The 12,726-nt window shown below is 38.2% G+C and overlaps 1 protein-coding gene across 3 annotated transcripts in view; it reads left to right on the top strand.

Annotated features, from left to right (window-relative positions):
• Positions 1-12,726, top strand: part of CPED1 (cadherin like and PC-esterase domain containing 1) — a 128,061-nt gene that overhangs the window by 56,393 nt on the left and 58,942 nt on the right. For all 3 annotated transcript variants that reach the window (XM_070755454.1, XM_070755456.1, XM_070755455.1), the window contains exons 6-7: positions 7,401-7,536; positions 8,868-9,036. In XM_070755454.1, coding sequence (XP_070611555.1) covers positions 7,401-7,536; positions 8,868-9,036 — 305 coding nt within the window. The remainder of the gene's footprint in view (positions 1-7,400; positions 7,537-8,867; positions 9,037-12,726) is intronic.

Raw genomic sequence — 12,726 nt, 5'->3', positions numbered from 1 at the left:
CCTCGAGATACGAGTTTAATTCGTTCCGGACCTGCGCTCTTAAGTCGAGCAGCTCTTATCTCGAACGACTTTTCCCCATAGGAATTAATGTAAATAATTTTAATTGGTTCCAGCCCTCAAAAAACTCACAAAGTTAGTCTAAATTATGCAAAAAGACATTGCAAGAATAAATGTAACTTTACTTATTAATAAGATGATAAGCTGAGAGCTTTCCTTCCCTTCCTCTTTTTACCCAAAACAATCAACATGGCAAACTTTTATTTTTATTCATTAAACTGTAGTTATTTATTCAACTTCACTGCCACCCAATCCTGTAGAGGGAGGAAAGAAGGGAGGAAGGAAAAGGAAAGCAAGAAATGGAGGGAGGAAAGGAAGGAAGGAAAGAAAGAAAGGAAGGAAGAAAGAAAGGAAGAAAGAAAGAAAGGGTGAAGGGACAGGAACAGAGGAAGGAAGCAAGGAAACTTATGAAAGGGGAGAGTAACTTCACTGCCACCCAATCCTGTAGAGGGAGGAAAGAAGGGAGGAAGGAAAAGGAAAGCAAGAAATAGAGGAAGGGAAGGTAAAAGAGAGAAAGAAAAAGAGCAAGAAAGAAAGCAAGCAAGAGAGAAAGAAAGAAAATGAAAGAGAAATAAAAATAGAGAGGGAGAATGAAAGAAATGGAAGGAGGGAAGGAAGGAGAGAAAGCAAGAGAAAGAAAGAAAGAGAAAGAAAGAAAGAAAGAGGAAAGAAAGAAAGAAAGAAAGAAAGAGAAAGAAAAAAGAATGAAAGAGCAAGAGAGCAAGAGAGAAAAAGAAAGAGAGAAAGAAAGAAAGGCAACTTCAAAGAAAGGCTCACTGAGCATCTCTCACTCTCTCTCTCTTTCTATCCCTCTCTCTTTCTCTCCCCCTCTCTCCCCCCTTTCCCTCTCTCTTTCTCTCTCTCCCTCTCTCTTTCTCTCCCCCCTTTCCCTCTCCCCCCCCAGGCCGGCAGCGATGTTTTAAAACAGCCGTGCCGTTTGCGAACTAACTCCTGAGGTGCGGAAGTTCGCCTTTGGCGTTTGGGCCACTCGGAATGTGAAATTCAAAACAGCGTTCGGATCCCCCCACCCCCAGCAGAAGCCAAGGACCCCCAGAGTGGGGTGGCAGGAGAGGCGACCGCCTCTCCACTCACCAAGTGCCGGGATACGAGCCGAGAAGAGCCGGGCTGGCTTACTTTCCTTCCTTCCCGCGCTGATGCAGAGCCACTCGAACAAAGCGTCACGCCCCCCTGACGCTTTTGGCGGCAAAAGAGCCCAGCGTCGCTTCGGAAGCCGCCGAAAGCATCAGAGGGGCGCGACGCTTTGTTCGAGTGGCTCTGCATCAGCGCGGGAAGGAAGGAAAGTAAGCCAGCCCGGCTCTTCTCGGCTCGTATCGCGGAGAGGGGCGGCATACAAATCTAAGTAATAAATAAAATTAAATTAAAAAATGTCTCTCCTCTCCCAGCTCTTATCTCGAGTAGCTCTTAAGTCGAGCAGCTCTTATGTCGGGGTTCCACTGTATTCTAGTGTTTTTTGAAATCTTGTTATCTGAAAGCTGCATATTATGTTTTCCATGCATCTTCATATGTAAGACATATAACTCACCTGGAAGCACTCTATCCATATTGAAAACAAACCAAGATGAATTAAAGCTGTTAAAGGAAATCACAAAGGAGTTTTAGGCTGGGGTGAAATTCAAAAAAATTCCCTACTGGTTCTGTGGGTGTGGCTTAGTAGGCATGGCAGGGGAAGGATACTGCAAAATCTCCATTCCCATCCCACTCTGGGACCAGACAGATTGGTATTTGCCGGTACTCCGAACTACTCAAAATTTCTGCTACCGGTTCTCCAGAACCTGTCAGAACCTGCTGAATTTCATCCCTGGTTTTAGGCTACTAAAATGACACATAGAAAAGACACATATCTATGCCCTGTAGAAAATCATTTGGACAGAATAGTAACTACATCAAAAGCTTTCGAAAGACAAAACCAGCTGTATCTCCAAGATTTAATTTTGAGAAAAATCATTTATTTATTTTATTTAAAAATATTTTTACTGTTAAGATAATGAAATACAAAGGAAAAAAGAATGTAATTTTAAAGGATTTCAGCTCTGATTCACACATTAAGGCATATGCAGTGAATATTCTTTACTAGATAAAAACAATAAGCTTTTTCAGCCAGCAAATCTTTTAACATATTCACTCAAGTTAATCTAAATAAGCTTTATTCTGTTTAGTGGCTCTTAATGCATCTAGAATTTTGCCCTTGAAATATTTCATTACTGGGACATGCAACCAGTGCAGATATTATAAATTTTGTTTTAACAGAGGTCTAAATGTACTGAGTCTTTTCAAGCTTGCACTCTGTTTGGTTTCCTTTCCACCACCACCACCCCATCTGCACTTATCCTGAGTCTCACTTTTTGCTCACATCATCCTCAAATTCTAGATCTGGCCAGGAAGATGCATGCAGTCAAACAGCGTAGCTGATCTTACAGGGACTCCCCTCAAGTAGTATTTAGAAGCTTCATCTAGAGCAAAATGTGGCAGAACAAGCAGTTATGGATGCTAATTGCTTGGTGCAAGTGACATCTCTACTCTGTCATCTGGATTGGATACCAGTATGCTTCCAGATGCAAATCAAGATGCTGGTGGCTTACTTTCATGGCTTGTGACCAGGTCACCCATGAGACTGTCTCTCCCTGGTGATGTCTATCCATCCTGTTAGATCTGGCAGTAAAAACAGGCTCCAAGCCGCATCCACAAGAGAATGACATTTAGCAGGAAACCTCAATCCCCAATGAAATCAGTTTTATCCCAACCATGCTTTGCAATCAAACATGAGACCCTGACCCTGCTTCTTGGTCTTGTTTGCATTAACTGAATGTTGTATTATTTAATACTATTTCTGCTGTTTTAATTTTTTCTGTTTTAATTTAAAATTAGTGTGTTTTTATTCAATTTTTAATTGTTAGTCTCTCGAGAGTCGTTCTGGATGGACAGCCATGTAAATTTATTTTCGGATTTAAAGATCTTATGGAATAGATTTTTAAAATACTTGACTGCCGATGAGTGACAGAAAAATGGGCATGTCTGCTATCTTGCATTAGCAAACTTTCTCATTTCTCTGACAGATGCACAGCTTTGCCAATAGAATTAATAGTAGTTCATTAATTTTTCCAACTATGGCACATAGTATATGCACACTATGATCTGTGTATATATAGCTGCCAAATTACAGTAGAATGGCTGGCTGTGTGCTTGGATACTGTATCAAAGTTTCTTAAGTACTCCCTAAAAATGTAGAATAGAATAGAATAGAATAGAATTTTATTGGCCAAGTGTGATTGGACACACAAGGAATTTGTCTTGGTGCATATGCTCTCAACGTACATAAAATAAAATATACATTTGTCAAGAATCATGTGGTACAACACTTAATGATTGTCATAGGGGTCAAATAAGCAATGAAGAAGCAATATTAATAAAAATCTTAGGATATACGCAACAAGTTATAGTCATACAGTCAACATGGGAGGAAATGGGTGATAGGAATGATGAGAAAATTTGCTTTCCGTTTCCATAATGATATAAAATAGATTGCCTTTAAAATCAGTTCAGTATGGTGTGGTCTCTTGTTCAGTAATGAGATCTGAGAATAACAGGAGCAGCTTGATCTCTTCCTTCCTTAAGGCATTCAGAAATGTCTAAAAATGGCCTTTGCTTGGTTAATAAAAACCACACCACAAATGCAACCTAAAAGATGGGAAGAAAGGGGAAACCACGCCCTCTATTGGTGGATCTCATAATAGTTTTGGTATTTCAAGGATCTAAGTCAAAATCATCTGTTTATGCTCTCACAGACATGTTCATGTTGTTTACTCAGCAAAAATGACAAATCGGGATGTCATTCTTATTTGCAAGGATTTTTTTTATATTTCAACTGCGCTATTCCTTGGAGATCTCCCATTCAAGAAACCACCAAGCCATGGCCAGTGTTCCATCTAATTTTTTTGGGGGGGGAGGGGGCGGAAAAGTATAGTGCCTGAGCGGCAGTCCCTTCGGGACTGGGCGGCACAGAAATAATAAATAAATAAATAAATAAATAAATAAATAAATAAATAAATAAATAAATAAATAAATACTGTGTGTCTATAACAGTGAGCTCATAATAGGGCAACTCTATCAATATTAAAATGCCACTTAAATAGTTGAGCTAGTTTCAAACTAGATTTTGATTTTCTTTCTCTCTTCCTTACTCCCATTTTTTTCCCCTCTTTTCCTTCCTCTCTTTTTTCTATCTGTTTCTCTCTCTTCCTCTCTTCCTCTCTCTCTCCTTCCCTCTCACTCTTTCCCTCTCGGCTTCTGGGCAGGTTTGGAAAACTCTGAGTTGATGATGATTTTTAAGTGAGCGATTGCTCACTGCTCAGCTTAGAGGGAACTATGGCCATGACCTTCTAGCTTCTAAGTCCCAACAAGGTCATCCAAATGTTGTAACTGACATGCAGCAATTTGTTTATTTATAATCAAATTTAGACCCTTCACATCTCATTATAATGTGATTCTGGGCAGTTTACAGATACTTTATCAATATGGCACCAAAATATTGTATGATGTTAATGTCTCAGCTGGCAATGTTTCCACAGATGTATTAGAAATATTCAATATTTTAATTTAATGTTTCAACATTTTGGGTGGTAAACAAAACTGTCCTATTACCATTACATCAATAAACTGGATTTACAGCCCAGCCCTATGCTTCAAATTAAATTCAATAGTTTTGTGAAAGGATACTTGCTGCTAATTCATCTTAGTGATTTCAAAAAGCCATATCCTAAAATACAAAACAATGTTTGCTTATAACATAAACACAAAAGAAAATGTAATGTACTATGGCTTTTTAAAATCACTAAGATGAATTAGCAGCAAGTATCCTTTCGATTGTCAGTATCATATGTTTCAAAGTTTGTCAACCAAAGTATTGGATTTCAGAAAAACAAATTTTAATGCAATGGGGGAATATTTAAATAATGAATTAAAGGGGAGGGATAAAATGGCAGGAGCAAGCACCCAGTGGACTGTATTAAAAAAGGCCATCTTAAAAGCCACAAGACTTTATGTAAAGCAAGTAACTAAAGGTAAAAGGAAGAAGAAACCGCTATGGTTTAGTCAATGAAAAAAAGGCTGCCTATAGGAGGTATAAAGAGTCTGGAAGTATAGCTGATAGAGAGGTGTATAAAATGAGACAGAAGGAGGCGAAACAGATAATATATGCTGCTAAAGCCTCAAAAGAGGAAGAAATAGCAAAATCTGTAAAGAAGGGGGATAAAACCTTCTTCAGATATATTAGTGATAGGAAGAAGAAAAACTGCAGCATCACAAAGCTTAGTACCGGGAATAATACATGCATTGATGGGAATAAGAAGATCGCTGACCATTTCAATAGCTACTTCTGTTCAGTTTTCTCAAAAGACACCTTACAAAATAATAATAATACTATAGAGGGATATAGCATTGCTTCCAGCTGTACAGATTCAGCTCCAGTGATCTTAGAAGCCGATGTCTTAGAAGAACTTGAAAGATTAAAGATAAATAAGGCAATGGGTCCAGATGGCATCCACCCCAGAGTTCTTAAAGAACTCAGATCTGTCATTGCTACCCCCCTGACTGATTTGTTTAACAAATCCCTGTTAACAGGAGATGTTCCTGAGGATTGGAGAATGGCCAGTGTTGTGCCTATCCACAAGAAGGGCAGTAGAGAAGAAGCTGGTAACTACAGGCCAGTTAGCTTGACATCAGTTGTAGTTAAAATGATGGAGACTCTACTCAAAAAGAGGATAAATCAGCATCTAAAAAACAATAACTTATTGGACCCAAATCAGCATGGCTTTACTGAAGGCAAATCGTGTCAGACTAATCTCATTGAGTTCTTTGACTATGTCACAAAGGTGTTGGATCAAGGTGGTGCCGTGGATATTGCCTATCTGGACTTCAGCAAAGCCTTTGATACGGTTCCACATAAAGAGCTGATAGATAAATTAGTGAAGATTGGACTTAATCCCTGGATAGTTCAGTGGATTTCAAGCTGGCTGAAGCATAGACATCAGAGAGTTATTGTTAATGGTGAGTATTCTGAGCAGAGTCAGGTTACAAGCGGTGTGCCACAAGGGTCTGTTCTGGGTCCTATTCTTTTTAATATGTTTGTGAGTGACATAGGGGAAGCTTTGGTAGGGAAGGTTTGCCTATTTGCTGATGACTCTAAAGTGTGCAATAGGGTTGATATTCCTGGAGGCGTCTGTAATATGGTAAATGATTTAGCGTTACTAGATAAATGGTCAAAGCAATGGAAACTGCAGTTTAATGTTTCCAAATGTAAAATAATGCACTTGGGGAAAAGGAATCCTAAATCTGAGTATTGCATTGGCAGTTCTGTGTTAGCAAAAACTTCAGAAGAGAAGGATTTAGGGGTAGTGATTTCTGACAGTCTCAAAATGGGTGAGCAGTGTGGTCGGGTGGTAGGAAAGGCAAGTAGGATGCTTGGCTGCATAGCTAGAGGTATAACAAGCAGGAAGAGGGAGATTGTGATCCCCTTATATAGAGCGCTGGTGAGACCACATTTGGAATACTGTGTTCAGTTCTGGAGACCTCACCTACAAAAAGATATTGACAAAATTGAACGGGTCCAAAGACGGGCTACAAGAATGGTGGAAGGTCTTAAGTATAAAACGTATCAGGAAAGACTGAATGAACTCAATCTGTATAGTCTGGAAGACAGAAGGAAAAGGGGGGACATGATCGAAACATTTAAATATGTTAAAGGGTTAAATAGGGTTCAGGAAGGAAGTATTTTTAACAGGAAAGTGAACACAAGAACAAGGGGACACAATCTGAAGTTAGTTGGGGGAAAGATCAAAGGCAACATGAGAAAATATTATTTTACTGAAAGAGTAGTAGATCCTTGGAACAAACTTCCAGCAGACGTGGTTGGGAAATCCACAGTAACTGAATTTAAACATGCCTGGGATAAACATATATCCATTGTAAGATAAAATACAGGAAATAGTAAAAGGGCAGACTAGATGGACCATGAGGTCTTTTTCTGCTGTCAGTCTTCTATGTTTCTATGTTTCTATGTCTCATTTATGCTGAGAATACAGTATAACAAATAAAGTCTGATAAATGCACTGATTATGCCATACTAATATGAAAAAGTTAAGAAAGTGTATATACACCTGATATATTTTGAATGGGGCAAAACAAATAATCTCACTTAAGACATTGTGAGATATCTAATTGGAATAGCAGATAAATTTATTAAATATAAATAAAAATCGTAAAATTAGAACTCTATCCATGTTTCATTTGGATTCCACCTCTTCAACCTAATGTGATTTTTTTTTCAGATTTGCATCTTCCCATTGCTTCTTCTGCTTGCCCAGAATCAAAAATTGTATCTCTTGATACACTCAAACCATATGATAAGAATGAAAGGATACGTTTGATAGAAACATTACATCAGCCAGTCAAGGTTATTCATCAGTAAGATATTTTTATTTTCTTAACAAAACCTCCATGGCAGAATGAAATGCTACATTTTATTCATTATATTTGAATTTCTTGTGATATAAAAGTAAAGAACCAAATGATTAAATTTTCATGTATTGACCAAATAAGTTCCCTTCATTTTCTTCCATTTTACTGCTGGGTTCCAAAATTATAGACTTTAGTGCAATTGAGATTAAAATGACTAAATACTTGTAGGGAACAAATTGTTGTGCAGAGCGGAATTAGAAAAAGCAAATGTTTATTTGTTTATCCTAATTCCTTTACTATACCTAACTATTCCATACTTTAACAATTCTATTATATGATAAACAAAGAGTAGGAGGCCTGGTTCGGTTGAGATAGTTATCTAATTCTAGTCTTTGAATATGACTATAAAAGAGCCACAGATTAAGAAAATAAACAAAAAAAAAAATAGATGTATACACCTCTCTATCACAATTGTATGCAAGTTTTAATAAGATTCAATAAGTAATCAAACTCTATATATGTCTATATATCCATCTGGGTACATATTTGTAGAATACAGTATAAATAGCATGAAACAATTAATTTATTAGGATATTGACAGAAAATATTGTTTGTACTAATTTACAGCATTTTAATGAAAGTTTACAGAATTTATTTAATTTATTTATTTAAAACCAATACTTCAAGTCTATGTTTAGAGTGGAATATCATGAAACAGGATCACAAGAATGTGAGAAAGTAAGTTTAGGTGATGAGGTGATGGACAGGGAACAGAATGCCATTTTAGCTGACCTTAAGGCAACAAAGCCTCTTGGTCCAGCACTAGTGACATCTTTGACTCTATATTCACATAATCAACTGAAATGTAACTAATGAAGACATTTAATGAAAATGTCAATCAGACAGTCAGCATAGTTATACAAATAGGGAAAGTCTTTTTGAATTTTGTATAACATGACATCAAAATGTGCTTCAAACAAGCAAACAAGAAAAGTCCAGAACAATTCATCAAATTGTACTTTAGTTATTTATCATGTTTATCATGTTTATCATATTTATCATGTTTATCAAGCAGTGGTACAATGCCCAAAGACTCTTGCTGATTCATAAGGAAAAAATACACAATAAAATACACAAAATTATTCACATAAAATACAAAACTACATAAATACAAGTCAAAAATAAACCAGAGCTTTCAAGTCAGTGAACAATCAACCTGCCTCTCAGCTTGTCATGTACTGTATATAGACTGTTCTTTACAGTCAGGAAAAAATATCTTTTTTAGTTAGGATTGCATAAAAGAAACAATTTTCTAATGTTATATTGTAATTTTTCAGACATCCAAATCCCATTAAGACCGAAAATAAGGAAGCCTTTAAAATTCAAGATTTTTCTCTCATCATCAAAGTGTATGTGTTGGTGACATCATTAACACCTTTACAGGCATTCATTCATTCAACTGGAATTGTCTGGGATCCACCTAAGAAGAAACATTTTTCAGTCAAGGTAAAATTATATTTTTCTGTTCAATTCAAAACAGGTAGCTTCTTTTTTTGTTTCTTTTGCTTTTATTTCCATTTAAGATGTTTTCATTCGGGATAAGGTCTCTATAAGGCCAAACCTACAGTGCGTAACAGGAAAAGGTTCAGTTGCTCTAAAGAAGGGGTGCCAACTCGCGTCGTCAAAGCCGCATCACCCCTTTACTAAACCAGGCAGGGCTGAGGCCAGCACATGACTCATCCAGCCTGCAGGCCGTGAATTTGACAACCCTACTCTAAAGCAGTGTTTCTCAAACTTGGCTATTTTGAGATACGTGGACTTCAACTCCCAGAATTCCTCAGCCAGCCATGTTTGGTGAGACATTCTGAGAGTCAAAGTTCACACATTTTAAAGTTGCCAAGTATAAGAAATACTACTCTGAAGAGTTACATCCAGGTACTGCTGAATGAGTGTCCCGGTACATTCCGAAGCATCTTTGCATCTTTGAACCTAGTGTGCTGCTCAGTCCAAATGGGGCTTGTCAAAGAATGATTAATTGCTCCTGAAAGGTATGAACCTACTCTTGAAAGCTTGGTACTTCATTCTCTGGAAAGAGAAAACTATAATACAGGGGTGTCAAATTTGTGTCATCATGGTGTTTCATATCAGGACTCCCTCCCCCCTCTTCTAAATGATGTGGGTGTAACCAGCACATGATTCATTCGGGCTGTGGGCCACAAGTTTGACAGCCCCGTTGTAATGAATGGAAAGAGATACAGGACTATAAGATAACGCAGGGAGTGCTGAACCCAATGCATTAATCTCAGGAACGTATTATTCCTTGTATTTTAGTCCCTGAAATTCTTGAACAAGGGCTAAAATTGCCATAAATTCACTCTAAGCAAGGAAATAATCAGATGCTTATCAGCCTGGCTTGATATCAAGAAGCACAATTTATCTTCTGGCTAGGACAATCATTACTGCATTACTCGTGACTTTATTAAATGGTTACATCTGCTGGGAATTTATCTTCAGTCAAGAGAATTGTAGAGGGCTGTAATACAACAATAAATTTAAGGTTTAAAAAAATTAATAGAGTTTGAATTATTCATGGCTGGCTCCTCTCTTTTGTCTAGGGGTGTCAAACTTGATTTAATTGAGGGCCACATTGTGGTTGAGCTTGGGTCAGGGTGGGTGTGACTAGAGTAGGCATGGCTGGCTTGATGTCACTCAAGTTCAGGGCACCCGACTGCTCTGCCAATGAAAACAGGCTCCTAAGCTCTGTTTTTGACTTTGATGGCCCCCTGCAATCCTCTGCCAGTGAAAACAGAGGTCAGGAGGACCACCTCCATTGGGCCACTTTCCCAAGCTCCATTTTCACTCACAGAGGCCGTGCAGTGGTCCTTTGCTGTTTCCAGCATGGTCTCATGGGCCAGATCTAAACACCCTGTGGTTTGGCCTTGAGTTTGACACCCCTGGTCTAGAGCTACTGAATTCTGTACCACCATCATCTCTTCCACTTGCAAGTAATCTAGTAGGCATCTCAACCTCATCCGTTTTTCCCATTTTAGCCTTACCATCCAGAGATCACAAATGTGTTTTTATGGCTTTGAACGTGAATGGGACACCTTTAGCTCATTTTATTTATTCTCAGGTGATCCAGTAACTAAGCACTGAAACCTCTAATCAGATGAAGCTTCCAGTTACCACAATAGTCTTGAGTTCACCCTTTAGCAACAATAATGCTGAACTTCCTTCTTGAAAACTGAAGCAAAGCAAAAGCAAAAACCTTTGTTTTAACCACAGTGTTTTTCCAGCAAGGTTTCTGGAGAACATTAAACCATGCACGTATGTGGCAAGAACATTAGCTTAAATAGGCAAGCTATCCAGGAAAAACAGACATACAAACAGAGGATGAACTGTTCTCATCTGTTCTGAAGAAACAAAAAGGACAATGAACTAAATTTAGAAAACTAATAGGGGAAAGCTGGTATTTAAGATTTTCCTGTGCTTTATCACTGGCTGCTATGAACAATGGTGAGCACTATGGATATTTAGCACGAAAGGTGCTGTAATATCAAAAGATAGTAGGGCATTTGGTTTTTCCTTAAAAATGAATTCATCAAGGGGAATTTAAGCTTAGTGATACAGTTTCCCTGGTAAGTACAGATATATGGCGGTACAGTATCGTGATTTTCCCCAGGTTGTTGAGAGGGGGTTAATAAAAAATTTCTCTTATTCAAACAATAAACATTAAATAAACATTAAAAACATTGGACATGTTGTAACCATCCTGTTTGATCAATTCTTTACATAATGTTTACATAATAATAAATACCATTATTGCTCAATAAACATTGCTTTTTTGATCTTACATATATTTACTCATTGTTTACTTACATATCCAAAACTTATTTAATTTCTTTTTTTAATTTTTACTCACTAAATCTCCAACTGTTTTTCCTTTCTGTCTATTGATAAAATTTATCCCATATTTCAAAGTATTGTGTCTCCTCCTTGTCTTTCATTTCCAGTGTTAGTCAATTCATTTCTGCATATGTCAATATTTTTTCCATTATTTCTTCTTTGATGGAGACTTTCCAGTCTTGCTGCCATTGTTACACGTAAGATTAAATATTTCTATCCTTTTTCATATTTCTCATGGATGATTCCCAGTAAGAACAAAGCTGGTTTCATATCTATGTCCTTATTTAGTATTTCTTCTAGCCATGTCTTTTGGTCCCAAAATTCCCTTGCTATTTTACTCAACCACCATATATGATAATAAGAATTTTTCACTATTTTTACATTTCCAACATTGTGTTGAAAGTTTTTTATCCATTTTCGCTAATCTTGTTGGTGGGATGTACCATCTGTAGAACATTTTATATAGATTTTCTTTGTAAGCTGTAGCCAAGGTCAAATTTCTATTCCTATCCCATAACTCTTGCCATTTATCCAAAGTAATATTATATCAAAATTTTGAGCCTAAATAATCATAGTTTCTTCTTTTTTTCCAGCCAAGACTTTTTTTTATTTTTCACTCCAATCACATATGCAAAATAACATTCAGGCCCAGCTACAGCACGGAAACTGCTTTGGTCGCGTTGATGGATGATCTCTGGTGGGCTTGTCATCTGTCCTGGTGCTTCTTGACCTCTCAGCGGCTTTCGATACCATCGACCATGGTATCCTTCTGCACCGACTAGAGGGGTTGGGAGTGGGAGGCACTGTTCTTCAGTGGTTCTCCTCATACCTCTCTGGTCGGTTGCAGTCGGTGTTAGTAGGGGATCAGAGGTCGACCTCTAGGTCTCTCCCTTGTGGGGTGCCTCAGGGGTCGGTCCTCTCCCCCCTGCTATTTAATATCTACATGAAACTGCTAGGTGAGATCATCCAAGGGCATGGGGTGAGGTATCATCAATACGCCAATGATACCCAGTTATACATCTCCACCCCATGTCCAGCCAACGAAGCAGTGGAAGTGATGGGCCGGTGCCTGGAGGATGTTAGGGCCTGGATGAGTGTCAACAAGCTCAAACTCAACCCAGACAAGACGGAGTGGCTGTGGATCTTACCTCCCAAGGACAACTCCACCTGTCCGTCCATTACCCTGGGGGGAGAATCACTGGCCCCCTCAGAGAAGGTTCGCAACTTGGGCGTCCTCCTCGATCCACAGCTCACATTAGAGAAACATCTTTCAGCTGTGGCGAGGGGGAC

Source organism: Erythrolamprus reginae, chromosome 6, assembly GCF_031021105.1.
Source record: "Erythrolamprus reginae isolate rEryReg1 chromosome 6, rEryReg1.hap1, whole genome shotgun sequence".
Lineage (NCBI taxonomy): Eukaryota > Metazoa > Chordata > Lepidosauria > Squamata > Dipsadidae > Erythrolamprus > Erythrolamprus reginae.
Note: the sequence above shows the minus strand (reverse complement) of the source record. Positions and strands in the feature narration are given on the sequence as shown.